Below are 19,709 nucleotides of genomic sequence, written 5' to 3' on the forward strand. Positions count from 1 at the left end.
TATTATGGACATCAGAACACCCTACCATACACAAAATGTCAGTAATCAGAACATTATATCACCGAGCAAACATAATAACAGAAGAGAGAGACTGTAATCAAGAGGACAAACACATACAACACGCTTTAAAGACCTGCAGATACCCGACATGGGCAATAAACAAAGGAAAACAACAAACAAAAACAGAAAGCAAAGAACAACCCAAAAAAAGAACCAGAAACCCAGAAAGACAAGAACCAAAACCAGTGATAACCCTACCATACATCAGAGGCATAACGGAAAAAATAAGAGCAACAATGAAAAAACACAACATAAACACACCAACAAAGCCATACACAACAGTTAAAAACAGACTAGTACACCCAAAAGACAAAATATCAGCTGGACAAAAATGTGGAGTCATCTACGAAATCCCATGCAAAATATGCAATAAAACATACATAGGAGAAACCGGACGCCAACTCAACACACGGACAATAGAACACAGAACGGAGTGCGAGAAAGAGGCAAATCGTAAACACACAAGAGCAGCAAAAGAAGAAGCAGAAAGTACAATAAAAAAAGTCAGCCGTAACAGATCATTGCTTTAGAGAAAACCATATAATGGACTGGGACAGCACACGGATCATAACCACTGAACAACAAAAATACAAAAGATGGATCAAGGAAGCAATCGAGATAAGGAGACGTGGATGTGGGACCATGAACAGGGACGTCGGAGTTTACACGCTGGACCACGCATGGGACTGCATCGTCGGAGAGGGGAGAGCGGGCAGTAGAGGGCGACAACGTCCTCTGCTGCCCGCAGATAAACGGAGAAGGAAGTGACGCGCCACCATCAGCGTCAGCCTGAAGAAGCCGGCAGCCGTCGGCGAAACCGTAGCTACAAACAGGTAAACAAAACTGTTTCTGTGTTTAAAAAAGAACGAAAGCATGGATATGGTTAATAACATTTATTTATTTATTTATTAGTTTTTGTTTGTTTTTTTGCTGCTTTACATCAGTTTTCTGTAAAACATTTATTCAAGGCTTTAAAGAGCAAATGTGGGGGCGTTGGTGAAACAGTGGTCCAGATAAGAAACAAAAAGAGACTAAATCGTGCAATTTCACTGAATTCAGGGACTGAACTCCAATTGCTTCCTGGTGTAAATCTTTTTAAAGTAACAGAGCAACTAACATTTGTGGACAGATAAGAGCATCAGGGCAATTTGTTCAATCCTGGCAGTGGTGATCTGTGGACAGCACGCGCGCGCGCACACACACACACACACACACACACACACACAAGTCAAGAAGAGACCTCCTACATCCTCATACACCCTTGAAACTTTTCACACGCCCCCCATTGACCACATCTAGATGGAAACTCTAAAACGCCTCACATTTCTGATTCCTCTAACCTGGTACTGGATTCGGTAGACCAACAATCTAGCCAAGGCTTTCCCATTAAACTGGAGTGTTAATTCTAGTAAAGGCCCCACACACGTGGGCTGAAAATTCTGAGAAGGGCAAAAGAGAAGAAGAAAAATAGGATTTTTGAAAAGTTTTGGACAGCCTGTTAGGATGGTAGGAATGATTCTGGTCACGCTGCTGCTGAACGTGGCTGCAGCATCTGAGCCTGGCTCTGAAATGGACCCTAAACGTGGACAAAGATCCAGGATCCCTGAACCAAACCATCCTTTTTATCTGGGACACAATGCCAAAACCATTCCCTCCGACATTCCCAACAGCACCCACATACTGTAAGTACACACAGAGCAACACACGGATGTAAATAAGGATCTGGAGCTCATCTGATGGGTAAATGTAGCCTAACGTTGCTGCAGAAATCTGATGCCATATTCTGATACTCAAGCGCAATCTTGATCCTGTTTTATTCTGTATGAAATATCTTTTGTAGCATTAAAATAACTTTTGTGACTCACTTATTTAACTCATAATTACTCCTTTTCCCTGCTAAAGCCTCTAATATCAAACTCGTTGATGTGCAGCTAGCTTTTCCTTTCTTTTCATGCATTATGGGTCAACACATTTTTCTATTTTTTGCATTTTACAAATCTAAACATGCATCTTTTTGGCATCCAAACTTTAGATGCACTAAGGATTTCTGAATCAGTAATCATTGATTTCAGAGGTTTTTGCATTGCATTTTTGCATTGAGTGAGTCAAGTTCATTGAAACCCAAGTTTCTTATCATTGTTACACAATACATTTCCCAACAATAATTTGTCATCTTGTAGATTCATTATCATGTTATAACTGCAGGTTTTCACATATATAGATGATTTTAAGGCTCAGCATTAAGTTTCAGCTGCTTTTACATCCTCATAGTGAGATACCAGCTAAATCGGAAGCCTTTAAAGAGATTAGATTTCATAAAAGTATTGTCTATTTGCCATCCTCTTACGCTAATAAGTATTCAGAGGTTTTGCTATGTTTACAGAATCCCATCTAATCCTCGCTCATCTTCTCTTGGCTAAATCTTGCACTTAACTTCCTGCTGCTGGTTTTATTAAACATCTACCAAATCACATGCCAAGCACGTCAACTCTTCCTCCGCATCTTTGCAGCCCAAGTTAAAAACAACTAGCGGGGGTTTTTTTTTCTTGTAAAAAAAAGATAATCTAGGTTTGATATCTGTGTTTGGCTGAGTTGTTTGCTTTCAGATTTACAAACTCACAGTTGCTTTATTGCATCTGTACCTTTCAGTGGTCATTCAGGAAATAAGCAAAAATGAGAAGAAAAGGTGAAGATAGAGGGGAAGAGATGCATTGTCTGCATCTTTACACCTGTGTCCAAAAGTGGCCTTTAAGATTTAAAAAATCCCCATGAAACAGCCATAATTGGCCACTTTCATGCAGTGCTGACACAGTTTTCTCATTTTGTCATTTAAATGAACACAAAAACCTTAACCAGAAAGGTATTTCATGACTTCCTGTTTTCTGTAAAAATTTAGATCTCAGATGTCATTTGTGAAAGAAAAAAGACCAAAAGAGGACTGAAGGTGAAAAAATGAAACAGGCAGTAGAAAATCTGTGTAAATTACTTCTGATGCTCAAAAACAGCTTTGCTGGCTAAAAACAAAGAAGAGAGCCAACTGTTTAAACAAAACCAAATGACCTATAGAACAATAAAGTTGCTGCAAAACATTAGTTAATCTTAAAACCAAAACTAAATATTATAATAATTGAACCTTTAATGTCTAATCATATCCAGATTTTTAAATCAGCACAAGAATCTTAAAACAAATTCTAAAAACGACTGAAACCAAGTGAAGCAAAGCCACCATCGAGGAGATGTGGTCAGACCTGTCAGTGCCAGTCAGCAATTGGACAATTTTCACCACACCAGTCTGTGTGTGATGACTATGAACCTTTAATCTTAATTTTTAATCTTCTGAACCAACTGTAATTGTGAAATACAATCCTAACTCACCCCAATATTTAGACCATTACAATAGTCAACATCAATGATGAAAGGAAAATTAAATTAATTTTCTTAGCAACTGCAGCTTATTCAGAATGCTGCTGCTAGAGTCTAAATAAGAACCAAGAGAACCGAGCACATCACTCCTGTTCTTAAATCTACAGAATTGATTTCGAAGTGCTTCTACTACTTTATAAATCCCTCAATGGCATGGGACTAAAAGTATATGTTGGATCTCCTTTCAGTTTACACTAAACAGGGCTCTCAGATCCTTAGGAAACAGTTGGCTGGTGCTTATGCACCAAACTACAGTTCAGACTACCCACCCTTTTTGGAGACCTTGGAGGGGGGGGCTGGAAAACGCTCCTTCCGCTGACTTTCCCTTTTTTTGCTGGGGTACTTTAACGCTCATGTGGGCAATGACAGTGAGACCTTGAGAGGTGTGGTGGGGGGGGGGGGGCAGTGCACTACCAACACTATCTATAGTGGGGGCAGTGTGCTGCTGACCTCTACTCAGGACGTTGTGGATCGGTGGCCAGAATACTTCGAAGACCTCCTCAATTCCACCGACACGTCTTCCAGTGAGGAAGCACAGTCTGGAAACTTTGGGTTGGCCTCTCAAATCTCTGGTGCTGATGTCACTAAGGTGGTTAAAAAGCTCCTCTGTGGCAAGGCTCCAGGGGTGGATGAGATCCGCCCGGAGTTCCTTAAGGCTCTGGATGTTGTAGGGCTGTGTTGGCTGACGCAGCTCTGCAATATCACGTGGACATCGGGGGCAGTCCCACTGGACTGGCAGACCTGGGTGGTGGTTCCCTTATTTAAAAAGGGGGACTGCAGGGTGTGTCCCAACTACAGGGGGATCACACTCCTGATCCTTCCTGGTAAGGTCTATTCAGGGGTTCTGGAGAGGAGGGTCCGTCGGATTGTTGAACCTCAGATTCAGGAGGAGCAATGTGGTTTTCGTCCTGACTGTGGAACACTGGACCAGCTCTATACCCTTAGGGGGATCCTGTCAGAGCTTGGTCCGCATTGCTGGCAGTAAGTCTGGCTCGTTCCCAGTGAGAGTTGGACTCCGCCAAGGCTGCCCTTTGTCACCGATTCTGTTCATAACCTTTATGGACAGGATTTCTAGGTGCAGCCAAGGTGTGGAGGGCATCCGTTTGGTGGCTTGAGGATCAGGTCTTTGCTTTTTGCTGATAATGTGGTCCTGTTGGCTTCATCAGAACGTGATCTTTAGCTTTCGCTGGAGCGCTTTGCAGCCGAGTGTGAAGCAGCTGGGATGAGAATCAGCTCCTCTAAATCTGAGACCATGGTCTTGATTCGGAAAAGGGTAGAATGCCTTCCCCGGGTCAGGGATGAGGTCCTGCCCCAAGTGGAGGAGTTTAAGTATCTCGGGGTCTTGTTCATGAGTGAGGGAAAACTGGAGCGTGTGATCGATAGGCGGATTGGTGCTGCATCTGAAATTAATCTGTGTATTTAATTTGGTCTAAATTTATTTGTGTATTTCAATTGTGCTGTTGCACTGATTTTAATGCTTGTGCTATTCCTGTTAATGGAAAGCACACTGAGTTGCCTCTGTGTATGAAATGTGCTATACAAATAAAGCTGCCTTGCCTTTTGGACCAATACAATTTGTGATATAATGTAATCATCAAGTGAGTTTTGAAAAGTTAGGGTATTTTTGTAGCACACACACACACACACACACACACACATGCTCTTTTAGAATTTCTACTAGATTTGTATTTTTCTAGGCAGGCAGGGTAATTTCAAAGTAAAAATCCAGGAACCAAAATGAAAAGAAGCAGGTGTGCAAAATGCACAAATGTGGAGCTGAGATGAACTCAACTGAACTAACTAAGCTCATGACATATTTACAGCTTCAATAAGATAGAAGGACTAAAATGTGCTTTATTTGCTTGTCAAAACAATCCAAAAACATGTAACCATTATGGCTGAATTTATTCTATCTTTGAACGACTCTGACAGGCTTGTTGTGGTCATTTCCGCTTGCTGTGGCAGCCATTTGGAATACGGCTGACTCAAAAGGTGGATTCTAGTGCAATGATGCGTTCCTGAGTTTCAGTAGAAAGCATCTAGTGGATCAATGAGTTATTTTGCTAACAGAAATTTAATAATTTGACCTCGTTAAGTAACAGAAATTAGAAAAAGTTTATCGGTAAAGCTCATTTTTGTGTGAAATGTGTTCTGTAAGACAGACAGAAGATGTATTAAAGTGAATTTTGCGCACCTACATCCTCTAGGGTGAGGAGAGTTGGGACTGCAGTAGCTTGTCAATCAAAAGTTTCAAGGATTACTTTCTCCCCACATGCATACTGATGCACAGAGCTAAAGATTACCAGAGAAACATTCCTATAATGGAGCTCAAGACCTTGAGAAGTAAGAAGAATTGTAGCTTAGGGGAAATTACCTGAAGCAACAGAATGAACATAAACAATTTATCTAAACACAATCAGGGTAAGGGTACACACTTACAGGCAGCGACAGGGCGGTTAATTCCAGCAGATGTAAAGTGAACTCCCAGGTGGCGACGTGTGTGTTCTCGTCTGTTCCGCTCCGCTCAAAGGTCAAGGCTCAGGAACAGTTGGGAAATTAATAAGAATGCAGCGATCTACAAAAGGCAGAAGCAGAAATATTCTGGATGTTTCATGCACGTTCCCAGCACAAAATAGTTCATTTCCTGCATGAAAAGAAACCCCTGGCCTCGTTTATCATTCAGAAAGATGAAAATGTGAAACTGCTGCATCCATTTCCACACAAATATTATAAGTCATTAGTTCTCTACTATGTGCATCCCTGTGTTTGGGGCATTTCTGAGAATTAATCTGTTTCTTCATGAACAGGGAAATAAATCACACACAGATAGAAGAGATTCCTCCTCACGCCCTTAAGCACCTCCAGCATCTCAGAATACTGTAAGTGTCGTTCTGCTTTGTGTTTTTGATTTGATTTGAATTGATTTGATTTGGAAATATGATCTTTTAAGATAAGCAAAAATCCTGTTTATGAAAAAAAAACAGAACATTTGTTTGCATTAGCTATGTATTATTTTTGTTCATTCATTTTACATGTTAGTTTATGTCAGTAATTTTCTTTTCGCTTTTGGCAAATAATATGCTTTTTTATATTTTTGGAAACTATTAAACCTCTAAAAGTCATCAATTAATGAAAAAAGGCCTTTTCGCATTTTCAAACTCGAAAAGCCACCCAAATATTTTATTTTGGACAATCTAATTTAGCACAAATACCAAAGTTTCAGATGAAAATGTTTCCATTAAATGCATATTTAGTCTTAATTTGACCGCAAGCTGCAACGCCAATCTCTTTGTTAAAATTCTCATTTTGCAAAATTACTAAAATCTCTTGCCTAGTTTTCCACTGAAGCTTGAATAAGACATTAAACATTTATGAACTCTGTTTTCATGTTATTTTAGTTCCATACTTCAGAACTCCAAGTTGCAAAGTTTTGATTCGTTCGCCTTTGCCGATCTCCCTCGGCTCACCAGCGTGTGAGTAGACGCATTTTCAAAAGCAGTGTTGCTCTTTTTTTCCCCAAACACTGGCATGTGTGTGTGTGTTTAGTCTCCGTCTCGGAACAAGTAGAGCTGAAGATTCTGAGAGGCCTCATGGCAGATGATGAAAGACTAAACATGTCCAATAAAAGGTGTAAATGAATCTTAAATGTGTCCTCTGTTTGCTGCAGTTACGTGTTTGAAAACGCTGCTTTAGTGAATATTGGAGCTTTTGTTTTCGCCAACCTCCCAGAGCTCACGGAGATGTAAGTCCATCTGGCGGGATAGAGGCAGCCGTGAAACCCTGCAACTGTTATTAAATGTGTGACTGAATGTGTTTCTTTCAGAACCATTTCATTGTCAAAAAACCTGAGATCCATTCATCCGGATGCTTTCGCCAACACCATGAACCTCCGACGTTTGTGAGTAGTGCTGCAGCGATGAATATTTTCTGGTTTTTCCAGCCAGTGGTGAGTTCTAAATAGGTTATGGTTGACAGGCCTACTTCTGTTGACCCAAACTACCAGATCCAGGATTATTTCATCAGCCTGAACCCCTCCTACTAATGGCAAATCAAGGGTCACTCATCAACAACTGTAAAAACAAAAGAGTGGTCTGTTTCTTCCCCATGGCATTACTCGCCCATCCTTGTAACGCTGGTGCCGTCCAAACAATGTGATAGATTTTATCTTTAGAAACAAGCTCCAAATAACCATTTATAAGATTCAGCGCACGGCTGAAACCCCTCAGGGATGCCGTCGTCACTCCTGTTGTGCTTGGCCCAATTTGTGAGAAATGGGACACATAAACCGAACGCAGTGTGGCGACTAAATATATTTTTAAACTATTTGTTTAAACAAGGACACCAGAGTGGCAACAAGAAATAAATCACTCTCTGGAAGCTGGTTTTCCAAACCCAACACGTCTGAAAGCTAATTTAAATGTGTTGGAAGTTTTACTATAATTAAAAGCTTAAATTATTCCACAATTTGTCACCCCTCAGTGCTGAAGTCTTTCAGGGGGCAAAAAGAGCAAATTGAGCCTCTTAGTTCAACTTTTTTTTTTTCAAAATATCTATAAAGTTAAGTTATGACTTGATATTACAAATTTAGATGACTAAATACTTGATCAAATATCTCCGTGTTTTAACAGTTTTCTAATGTAACAAAGTACAAGTGCATAATTACTGTACTTAAAAGTGCAGTGTGTAATATTTTTACTTGTTTACTATCAAATTATGTGTATCCGTTCACAAATTTGACCTTTTGTATTAGTATTTATCACAACAGTATATTCTAAATATTCCTATAGGCTTGAAATTTTATATTTTTATATCCATTAACTGCAATCGACTCTCCATAGTCAAGCGCCATCTTGAAACACGGTGGGGACATACAAGATATGATGCTCAGAGTTTTGCATTTGCACTGTGACATGAAAGTTCTCTTCCCAATAGAAAGTCAATAGATGTCTGCTCACTCAGAGACTTCATTTATAAAAAGTATTAACTCCATACAGACTCATCAGAAAATCTGGACTAAACATGGGAAATCTCTACAGAGTAATATATTTCTGATGATGACAAATCACTTTTTGCCCACTTTATCTGCTTTAATCTATGAACTGTAAATAGATTCTAGTTTTTCAAACATATTGTTCATATTTCTGATGCTAAAAAACATAAACTTGATCAATTTTACAAGTTCTTCTTACTTTGGATCAGATTCACAGGCAACAGGCTATAGTTCATTTTTTATACATAGATTTAAAACTTGTTTTGAGGCTGGATAAAACATCTGATCAACCTTTATTTATTGATTTGTGTTGTTCCAAGTAAAAGGTTTTGGCATAGCGGGTGAGTTCCCAATAAATTCTCTACAAATATTTTTAGTGCCAAAGAAATAAACCAACCAGTTTGGTGATCTTTGAGAAGTTTGTGACTCGTAAATAGAAATCCAACATCACCTTCTGTTGTGTTTTTAACCATTTCAACAGGGTCCTAAAAAGTATCAACAATAATTCATCAGATGTTGAGTGTAATCTGAGTACATTGTAAGGATCGGCTAATATTTTTACATCAACACACAGACAAACTAAATTTATCTCTAATATCATTTAATTCAGTCAAACATTCCCACAGCTGATTTGCTACAGAGATACTACACTGACTTGGGATTCATCAAACAGCGTGAGGTTTCCTGAAGTTACCATGTGACCGAAGCTATTTTTGCTGCTTAAGTCTTTTTTTTTTTCTAGGACTTTCTCCAACAACGGCCTGAGAACTCTTCCAGACTTCTCCAAGATTGGCTCTGCAGCCCGAGACTTTCAGCTGTAGGTGTCAGAGCTCATGATAGAAATAAACCACCAGCTCAGAAAGGCGCCCACAAACCGAAGCTCCCACACGGACACAGAATTAAAAGGACCCCGAGGACATCACGTGTCAAACATAGAAGAACGCAGACAAAACGTTCACATATAGAGGGCTCCTCAGAGAGCAGCTTATCTACAGCATAAAGGATGAATCTCTATCGCGTTCGGTTTCTGAAAATCTATATTCAAACTATCTTTTATCTGACAGCTTGACTTCAATAGGAAAGTAAGTTTCATTGTGGATGGGAGACACATTTTTATATTTTGGCCCCATAAGAATAAATGTCTCTGCTGTTTTTCGATCAAAAATTACTTATTTCTCTTCTTTCTACTTTTTCTTTATGTTTTTAACTCTGTGTTTTACAGTAACATGGAAGACAACATTTACATTGAAACAGTTCCTGCCAACGCCTTCAGAGGCCTCTGCACTGAAACAATCAAAGAAATGTAAGAAATTAATCTTCTTCTTATAAAACATTCAGATTGTCTGTGAAAAGGGTTTTACTTTGTTCTGTCTCAGGCATCTGAGATATCACAAATTTTTTTGACAGAAGCATTATGATTTATTCATGAATATGTCTTGACTTGTTCTTTATATTTTTGGGAGGGGGTGTAAATCTCAGGGATGCACATTTCTTGAATTGCATTACAAACTGGAGTTAGTAATACTTTAGATGGTTAAATGCATTAAGATACTTACAAAAATAATCATTAAAAATTCCTCCACGAGTCCCATGTCATACTGACGACTAAAAATACTTTTATTTTAGAAAAGCAAGGCTCAATTTCTGTTTGCATGCATGTTTGAAACTTTTTTTCTTGCAGCATCAATGTGGCAAAAGGCATGAAAAATATAAATATTGTACTTTGTCATCCGTCTGGTTTTTGCTATTAAATCTAAACCTAAAAAATCATGATGCATTTACATTGGTTAAACAGATTAGAAGCACAAATGTTATTATTATTATTATTATTATTATTATTATTATTATTATTATTATTATTATTGTTGTTGTTGTTGTTGTTGTTGTTATTAACAATAATAATAACAATTGGGATAAAAGTTGTGATTAGCAGAAACAGGGAGCAAATTTTACCTTTTCAACTCCAGCACTCATATTAATGAAATGTAGACAATAAATAAATAAATAAATAAATAAATAGTGTGATAATGACACCATGAGATTCTGCACAAACCAAGTTTCTGACTTGTTTTTTTGTTTTAACTGAATAATCTTTGAGAACCTGACATTTCTTCATTTCCTGCCAAATGTGTGTGGAGGGGGTTCTTTTGTGTTTGTTTGTTTGTTTGTTTGTTTGTTTGTTTGTTTGTTTGTTTGTTTGTTTGTTTGCTTGTTTGTTTACAACATCCACATTAATGTAAAACATGATCACACAGTCCTTCAGTAGCCTTCAAGCTGCACAAACCTTGAAAAGAGGCAGAACAAAAGGTGCAAACGGTTTAGAATGTGACCAAAAATAGAAAAAAATTTGTTTTGAAAAGAAAAAAACAAGAACAGAAATAAAAATGAAAAGAACACATCCACAAATCCAGACATGATGAACAACTGCCATAAAAAGATTTAAAATCATGTAAAATTGTGCAAAACACCGGTAGTGTGTAGGTGGGTGTACAAAACCACCATAAATCATGTCTGCATGTTTTTTGTTTGCTTTGTGTCTCGTCTGCTTTGCGTTTGTTGCCCTGCGGTGGGATGAGCGGGGCGCTGTCTGCATCCATGGGATTGGTTGTTTCAAAATCTCGCCAACGATTTTATCATCCCATCTGTTAGAAAGAAGAAAAACTGAGAAACAGAAAGAGCAACTGACAAAGACAGTAGTAATTCACTCATTGGTTGACAAATAGCCTGTGTGTTTGCACAGCTTTGGCTTGTGGGAACAAAAAGAAGTGCAAACACTAAATTTGGCGGCGGCTCAGAGAAGTTTTCTGTTGGAACCGTTCTGATGTACGTGACCGTCCTTTTTGGTTTCTCTCACTGATGACAGACGGCTCGCCAGAAATGGCATCAAGGAGGTGGCAAATGACGCCTTCAACAGAACAAAGATGCACAGATTGTGAGTCACAGGCACGCACAATTCCAAACATGAGCTTTCAGGTATTTATTCTTATATAATTTAACTCTTTCCACTCTCCCTTCAGGCTGCTGAGAGGAAACAAACAGCTTACTCACATCAGTCCAGACGCCTTTGTGGGTTCTAGTGGGTTGGTGTTTCTGTAAGCATCTCTAATATGATTCATCCTCCTCATCATCACCTGTTAAACTCAAGAATAAGAAAACAATCTCAAATGCAGAGGGAGATCAGACAATACATTTTTAATGACTTTTATTTGCTCAACCTTTCTCTTTTTTTGTTGAAGCTGTAATCAAACTAAAAGATTTTTAACATTAGTTAACTCGGCAATCAAACAGTATCAACTTTTAAAACAAATAAAAGTTTCTTTTATTTTTTTATTTATATTTAGTTTAGCAATTATCTGGCTTGTTACCAAAACTCTGAAATCAGGTGTCCAAAGAAAGATGCTTATTCACATTTCATCAACTAAAATTATAACGTTCTCTGCCATGTCCCGAAGTCTTTCTGTGGGCGTATGGTGTGCTGGGGTCACTTGTGAGAGTCCACAATACTGTCACCAAGTCAGGTTTGTTCTGAGCTTAGGTCGGACTCCCAGGTAGCGCTGTGTCTGTTAGAGGTCCTGATGGAGGAGGGTGTCTTTAAGCTATGGCCTTCTGTGTGCACCGGGATGGTTTACAGCCAAGAGGGAAGTGGCTGTGATGAGAGATGGCTTTCCAAATCTAAGGCCATGGTTAAAGACTGTCGGGGGTGGGGGTGGGGCAAGGGTGGCATTTTTTCCAAACAAGGTGAGTTTCTGCTTCAAATGGACGAGTTTCAGTTTCTTGGTGTCTAGTTCATAAGTGAAGGTTGGATCAACGTTCTTTATTGTGAGGGTGTTGCTCCAGGTTTTGGATGAAGATGAATCTGAAAAAAAGTAAAGGTCTCAGTTAACTGTGCAGTCATCATTTCATTCCTCACTCTATGGTCATTAGATTTAACTCATGACTTTAAGACCCAGATAAAAGTGGCTTCAATTAGCTTCTTATGGTGGCCAGACGCAGTCGATGAGATCTGGGAGGAGCTCAGAGCGTAGTCGCTGCCCCTTTGCCTCAACAGGTGAGGTGGTTTGAGCATCTGATCAGGAATGTTCTTGGTTCCCCCTCTCGAGATCTTTACCAGGCCCAGATCACTGGGAGGAGACCAGATGACAGACCCAGGAAAAGTGATGCATATGTTGTCAGAAAATGTTACAACGGGGATTTTAGGTGAAATCACTGGAAAGAATATCCAAACCAAAAAAAAAAAGTTGCTGTCCTATTTGGTTCACCTTGTGTGTGTGTGTGTGTGTGTGTGTGTGTGTGTGTGTGTGTGTGTGTGTGTGTGTGTGTGTGTGTGTGTGTGTGTGTGTGTGTGTGTGTGTGTGTGTGTGTGTCCTTTGCAGGGACATTTCTCAGACCTCCATCAGCTCTCTGCCAGATTCCAGAGTCCTTGGAGGTCTGAAGAAGCTGGTGGCTGAGTCTGCGTACCAGCTGAAAAAGCTTCCTCCTGTGCAGCACTTTACCCAGCTGCAGGAGGCCAAACTGACATACCCATCACACTGTTGTGCCTTCATACACGTGCACAGAAACAGGTACAGACAGGGGAAGTAGCTAAGTCATAACTTGTCTAGTTGCTGCAAGGTTATATAATATAAGTTAGTTGCTCGATTTTAAATCTGCCGTTTTGTTCACAAGGGCCACACTTGTGTGTTGTTGTGTGTTAGATCTAAGCGCCACTACCTCTGTGACCACCCTGATGTGAAGTACAACCCTGGCTTTGAAAGGGATTACTGCTCCAACACCTCCATCACCTGCAGCCCGACACCAGACAAATTTAACCCGTGTGAGGACATCATGTCTCCTGTCCTCCTGCGGATCCTCATCTGGATCATCTCTGTCCTTGCTCTGCTGGGCAATGCAGTGGTCCTCCTCGTGTTGTTAGGTAAAATGTTCACAAGTCAGAGGATTCACACTCTGGAATTTTCATGAAGTGTTACAAAGTTTTCTTTCTCCCATGCACTGTAAATAGGCAGCCGCTCCAAGTTGACTGTTCCCCGTTTTCTCATGTGCCACTTGGCCTTTGCTGACATCTGCATGGGCATCTACCTGGTAGTCATAGCAACCGTGGACATTTTCACCCATGGCCGGTACTACAACCATGCCATCGACTGGCAAACCGGCCTCGGCTGCAATGCTGCGGGATTTTTCACGGTCTGCGTGCACACATGGGGTTGACAGCACACATTAATGACGACACTCATCAATGTCAGAGATTTAACCAGAATGATTTGCAGGTGTTTGCCAGTGAGCTGTCAGTGTTCACATTAACGGCCATCACTGTAGAGCGCTGGCACACCATCACACATGCTCTGCGGCTCGACCGGAAACTCCGCATGAGGCACGCCTGCATCATCATGACAGCAGGATGGATCTTCTCGCTGATGGCAGCATTGCTGCCCACAGTTGGGGTCAGCAGTTACAGCAAAGTACGTAGATTATTATTATTATTATTATTATTATTATTATTATTATTACTACTATTATTACTATTATACACATTGAATCTGGTGGTCTTGTTTAAGTGGGGCTTGGTTATGAAATAAAGGTCTATAAACACTATTATTCTTTTTTCCTGAGATCACTACGTTTTAACATGATTACACCCTGAGTCAGGAAACATTGCATTTATTTCTCCGCTTCAGATCAAAAGCGCAGCAGGATGGCTTGTCAAAAGAGTCAGTCACTCAGCAGGGCTCGCTAAAAACATGTGCAGGCTGTAGTGCTGCAAACTATATCCGTGTTTGCTCTAACCAGTTTTCCATTCTCATGTCCTGTTGTGTGTTTTGAACGTTTTTGCCATTTCAGATGATAGAAAACTAAAAGATCACTCATCCTGAAGTTGGCAGACACCGATTTAGATCAGCACTTCGCCACAGCTGAGAATAAAGCTTACGAGAGTATAAGCAGCATAGACTGCATTAAAAATGACTCATCAGGTCTTTTTCGGATAAGAATCAATGGATTTTTTTTTTATTTGTAGTATTCACTGGTTGGTTTAAAACTAAAAACTAAACTAATTAAACTTCATGTTTTACTTGATTGAACAGTCACATGAAGGTATAAAACACAGACCCTGCTGCTGTGTGAGCTTGGCTGCCCAAGCAGGAAGCTGCTTCAGTATCAGTGTTGGAAAAGAAGTTGTTAGGAAAATTGTTGGATTCCTGCATAGTTTTTGACAATATCAGACACTGCAAGTGTGTTTTACTCTTATTTTGACATTTTCACCAACGTAGGTTTTTTTAAACATCACAAACAAGTTTAATATTAATAGATTTATATAAAGCGCTTTTCTAGGCACTCAAAGAGCTTTCCATTATTCATATTCACTCTCACATTCACCCACCAACGGGGATGGCAGTTTACCCCTAGGACAGGATAGAAGTCATTAGGAAGGCATGTCAAAACAAGAACATTTTTGAAATGTAAAAGGTTACAAATGAACTTCATATTCTTCTTAGACAATTGCATTGTTTTGTTTTCAACCCAAAATCCAAAAATGAAATATAATGTTCCTGATTGACAAAAAATAAATCACAGTCTACCATGGGCTGGTTTATTTTAAATAAAATGGTAACAGTTTACAATAAGGGTTCATTTACTAATGTTACTTAGTGCATTTTTATGCATAATTAAACATTGCAGATTTCCAGTTCTATTTCAAGTGCAGCAGCTGTTTACAACATTGTGGAGCACTTTACAACAGACATTATGAAGCAGAACGGCTTTACGGCACAAACCCAATTGCAGTATCGGTAACTTTAAAGTACTATTGATCTTAAAACATAATAAATAGAGTACTTAATGAATTTGAGTCTCTCAAAACACGACGGCAAGTCTGATCACGTAGAAACAAGAGAGTCACTTTCCGCTTCCTGTTCTCAAGTCCCGCATGATGTTTTGACGATCGTGCGACTTTCCAAGAAGTGCTCAGTGGTGTGGAGTAGTGCGGTGAGTCCTCTGTGATCATGTGACTTCCCAAAGCCGTGGCACTTCCGCGGCGTGGCGCATCTGTCTCCGGTGTACCCCAGCTTTAAGACTCGCTCCCATGTATTTTAGACTGGATTTTTATGGCTATATGACACGAAGCCGCTAATACTTTTCAACAACTGGGCCTCATTTAATTCATTTTCAACAACATTTCGATGGATGTTTCCAGAGATTAACGATAAAAACTACACATTGTCTCTTTAAGGTTAGGGCAAAGGGCCAGGGGTTGTCTGCTTAGTAATACATTACGTAACATGAACATTGATAGTAAACAATTGTTAATACTTTATTTAATAGTTTATTAATGATTAATAATTCACTGAGTAATGTTAATTCAGATACCCTTATTGTAAAGTGTTACCAATAAAGTGTTTTCAGGTGTGCACTTACTTTGAGCATACATTCTAAAAGTCTTACTCAAAGCAGGGCTAAATCACAAAAGCAATATTAAATATTTGTGTCAACTGTTTGGTGATGTTTAAAAATCAACATTTTAAACATATGTTCATGAGATGGGATTAAACTCGTGGCAAGGAGCCACATTTGCGTGTCCGAATGAGTCAAAATAGACTAAACATTAAAAAACATTAAAATTAAAAACTAAACTCAAAACTGATAAAAAGAGACTAAAAAAGAAGAGATATACTGATTGAAATTGAACAAAAACAATGAAAATGACTGACACTCGTTCTTCTAAAGGCGAGAAAATAAACACTCATTTAGATACTCATTGTGTAAAACAGGTGAACACTGTTTTTGTTTTTTTTGTTCTCTCAAGGTTGAGAGGGTGCTTCGATTTATTTTAGTCTGTAATTAGTCTATACTGGAGGTCATGTCTATGGTCCCTAACTATTACTTTTCCCATTCAGTATTCCTTTGATAGCATGTATACAGAGGTGTCAAATGTATTCACATTCATTACTCAAGTAGAAATATAGATACTGGAGTTAAAAAAAATTTTTTGTAGAGGTAGAAGTATCCATTAAAGATTTTTACTTGATTAAAATTTTAAATGTACTGGTTTCAAAATTACTTAAAGCATAAAAGACAAAGTATACATTAGAAAAAGCTAATAATGACAAAAGCTAAGCCATGCCTGCCAAGAAAATAAATATTTTTTAGCAATGGCCATAATGACTATAATGTTATATAAAAATTGTAATGTTGAAAATGTTGTGTGCCCTTTGGACACTGATCCATTTTAGTGCTATCCAAATACATTAAAGAACAACATGTGGGGCACACGTGTTTTGTGGGGTTTTACTAGTCGTCTATAAGAATTTTAATGGTGCACAAAGTAAAAGTTTAAAGGCGGGCTTATCATCGATGTTTGCTGGAATGTACATCCGGCAGCTGCAAGAGTCTGTGAAGGCCACAGGTGACAAAACTGAAGGAGAAAACTGGCAGCCTAGTACCGAATACCGTTGTATAGTTGTCTTTATATAATATATGTTATTTCTGTCAAAGATTAATAAATGCCTTGGTGGGACGGTGACATGGTTTGTGTGTGTGATGGATCACGTACAAACCAATAAAGTGTCAGAATGATAGGTTTAAAGTTAATTTTCGACTGCAGTCGAATTCAGTCTAACTGGATGCTACCGTTAATATGGATATTTGTGTTTTTTAACACTAAAGACCCAAAATGAAATATAAGTATCATTTTTAAAACACAAGGAGTAGAAAGTATAGATAATTTTGTGAAAGTGTAAGGAGTAAAAATGAAAAGTCACTGAGGTATACCCAAAATTTCCACTTTAATCAATTATATATATTATTTAATTAAATATATATAATTTTACCACTAATCTCTGGAAATATCTATCAAAATGTTGAAAATGAATTAAATGATGTCCAGTTGTTGAAAAAAAATTGATGGCTTCGTAACATCCCACTGTGCAAAAACCTAGTTTGGACGTCCTACAGACGTGGTCTGGACCAACTGACTCAATATAGACATGATCTGCACGTCCATGTGATGTTGACTGTTTGCAGAGATATAACCATAATAATCGGGTCTAAAATACATTGGCGCGGATCTTAGTCTCTGGGTGACGCCATATTAGATGCCATGTTTCCTTGTACGGAAGCCCCTGAGGATGAATTGTATTTACTGATTCTTAACAAATGGCTACAAAACTTTAGCCATTCATAACTGTTGTTTTACACATTTACCTCTTCGCTCATTGCCAGTGATGAAAGGGAGTCTAATATGCTTGTTATTTTGCTGGAAGTTGCGCTCTCAGGGATTTTTGACCCTAATGGCCATCCGTTGGTAAGGTCTTACTCGAACATTATGTACTGCCCCCTATCGCCAGGGAAAATACACATTTTCACTTCAAGAAAGTAACAAAGTATTTGTACTATATTTCTCGACACCTTTGCCTCTATACATAGCCTCACACATGTAAACAATGTGAAATTCATTGTATTTATAGATCACGTGTCTCTTTCCAGGTGAGTATCTGCCTTCCAATGGATGTGGAGTCTTTAGTGTCCCAGGTCTACGTGGTTTCTCTCCTTCTCCTCAACATCCTGGCCTTCGTCTGCGTGTGTGGCTGCTACCTCAGCATCTACTTGACTTACCGCAAGCCTTCATCGGCACCAGCCCACGCTGACACCCGAGTGGCTCAACGCATGGCCATCCTCATCTTCACTGATTTTGTCTGCATGGTTCCGATCTCATTCTTCGCCATCTCGGCTGCCCTGAAGCTCCCCCTCATCACCGTCTCAGACTCGAAACTCCTTTTGGTCTTTTTTTATCCCATCAACTCGTGCTCCAACCCTTTCCTGTATGGTTTCTTTACCCGCACCTTCAGACGAGACTTTTTTCTTCTTGCAGCTCGCTTTGGTTTGTTTAAGACTCAGGCGCAAATTTACCGAACAGAGACTTCCTCGTGTCAGCAGCCAACATGGACCTCTCCAAAGAGCAGTCGGGTGATGTACTCCTTGGCCAATACGCTGATCTTAGATGGGAAACAAGAGTTCTGACTGTCGCTAAGGTATCTAAAGACTTTTAATGGATTGCTGAGAAGTCCCATTAAACTTCACTAATCGTGTTTGCAGAAGTTGTCAGTTCAAAATGCATTGGGACATGTAAACGGGTGGCTAAATCATGTCTAACCTCACCACTCATGATTTTTGGTCTTCTTTCTATTTTCAATGCCTAACTATAATTTGCTTACATTATTTGTGATCATTTAAATCTGTAAGCTCTAACAGCAAATTTGGGAAACAGTCTACTTTTTAGGCCAATTCACTACAAAAAACACTTAAAAGGTGTTTGAACAGTAAAAATTCAACCAACATGCAACAACCACAGATAATTAGTAAATCTGGGTTGCCTAGCTGGCCTAAATTCAGTTGTTGTTGTTCCAGGTTGATTACACTATCAGATGGGTGGAGTTTCCATTGAAATGACTGTTTAAAGTAGAAAAGTGGAAGTAGTAAACTGGTGACTTCATCGTCTGTTTTATGTAAAAAATCTGGTGTCTAGAGATAATGCTGCAAGCAGAAACTGTTGGATTAAAGATTTACATGTGGAACTTTGTGGGTGCACATCAAAAATGCAACATTATCTCAATATTTAATGTAATCATTGAGTGATATTTATTAAAAAAGAACACTGCAGAGAACTGCTGATTTTTAACCTCCTCATACACTCTGCCTGCAAGCTCTTCTTATCTTCTCCAGCCTATTGGTTTCTTTTACTTCTCTAAATGAGGGTTATGTAATCATGTTTGAAATATGTTTGTTTTATACAAAATAAATGTTTAGTGTGTCGTTCTGTGGAGTTGTTCACAAGCCTGACTTCCTGCGTGTATGTAGTGAAAAGATCTCTCTCAAAAACACAAAATAATAGAAGCATCTTTATCTGGTAACGATGTCCTTCAGCTCATCCAAAGCTTCCAAGGACAAAGTGACCCCCACAAACGTCTGCTGCAAGCAATGAAGTTGGTTGGCAGGATGCAGGAGGAAAGGCAGCTGCTCATTCTGCTTATTACCCAAGGATGGATACAGCAGCTAGATAAGACTTAGAGAAACACTTGACAGAAACAGCGTTTCAAGGCTGCAGCTGCAAGGAAGAATCTGAGTCTGCTTTTGATATGGATGCACTGCCTCCTACACTGTTAATATGTGGATGCAGTTTTACAACAAAACCACTAGGGGATTATGGTGCTTTTGAATTATAAGTATGGTCCACTGGGCTGTGAGAAAT

General features: G+C 39.1%; 1 protein-coding gene across 1 annotated transcript; it reads left to right on the plus strand.

Moving 5' to 3' along the window:
• The first annotated feature begins 1,357 nt into the window (after window positions 1–1,357).
• On the plus strand, window positions 1,358–19,273 carry fshr (follicle stimulating hormone receptor). The gene is made up of 14 exons (XM_015962932.3): window positions 1,358–1,742; window positions 6,291–6,362; window positions 6,882–6,956; window positions 7,151–7,225; window positions 7,307–7,381; window positions 9,216–9,290; window positions 9,696–9,776; window positions 11,337–11,405; window positions 11,491–11,565; window positions 12,847–13,035; window positions 13,168–13,385; window positions 13,473–13,654; window positions 13,738–13,929; window positions 17,948–19,273. Exons 1-14 carry the CDS (start codon window positions 1,564–1,566, stop codon window positions 18,479–18,481), a joined length of 2,091 nt encoding a protein of 696 aa, XP_015818418.3. The 5' UTR covers window positions 1,358–1,563; the 3' UTR covers window positions 18,482–19,273.
• The last annotated feature ends 436 nt before the right edge of the window (window positions 19,274–19,709 follow it).

The sequence above is a fragment of the Nothobranchius furzeri genome, chromosome 16 (genome assembly GCF_043380555.1).
Source record: "Nothobranchius furzeri strain GRZ-AD chromosome 16, NfurGRZ-RIMD1, whole genome shotgun sequence".
In the NCBI taxonomy this organism is placed as follows: domain Eukaryota; kingdom Metazoa; phylum Chordata; class Actinopteri; order Cyprinodontiformes; family Nothobranchiidae; genus Nothobranchius; species Nothobranchius furzeri.

Excerpts from the sequence above, each read along its gene's own strand:
- fshr (XM_015962932.3), top strand. The coding sequence starts at position 1,564 with ATGGTAGGAATGATTCTGGTCACGCTGCTGCTGAACGTGGCTGCAGCA. Across the intron at positions 1,743-6,290 it reads CCCAACAGCACCCACATACT|GGAAATAAATCACACACAGA; the intron begins GTAAGTACACAC and ends CTTCATGAACAG. Across the intron at positions 13,930-17,947 it reads GGGTCAGCAGTTACAGCAAA|GTGAGTATCTGCCTTCCAAT; the intron begins GTACGTAGATTA and ends GTCTCTTTCCAG.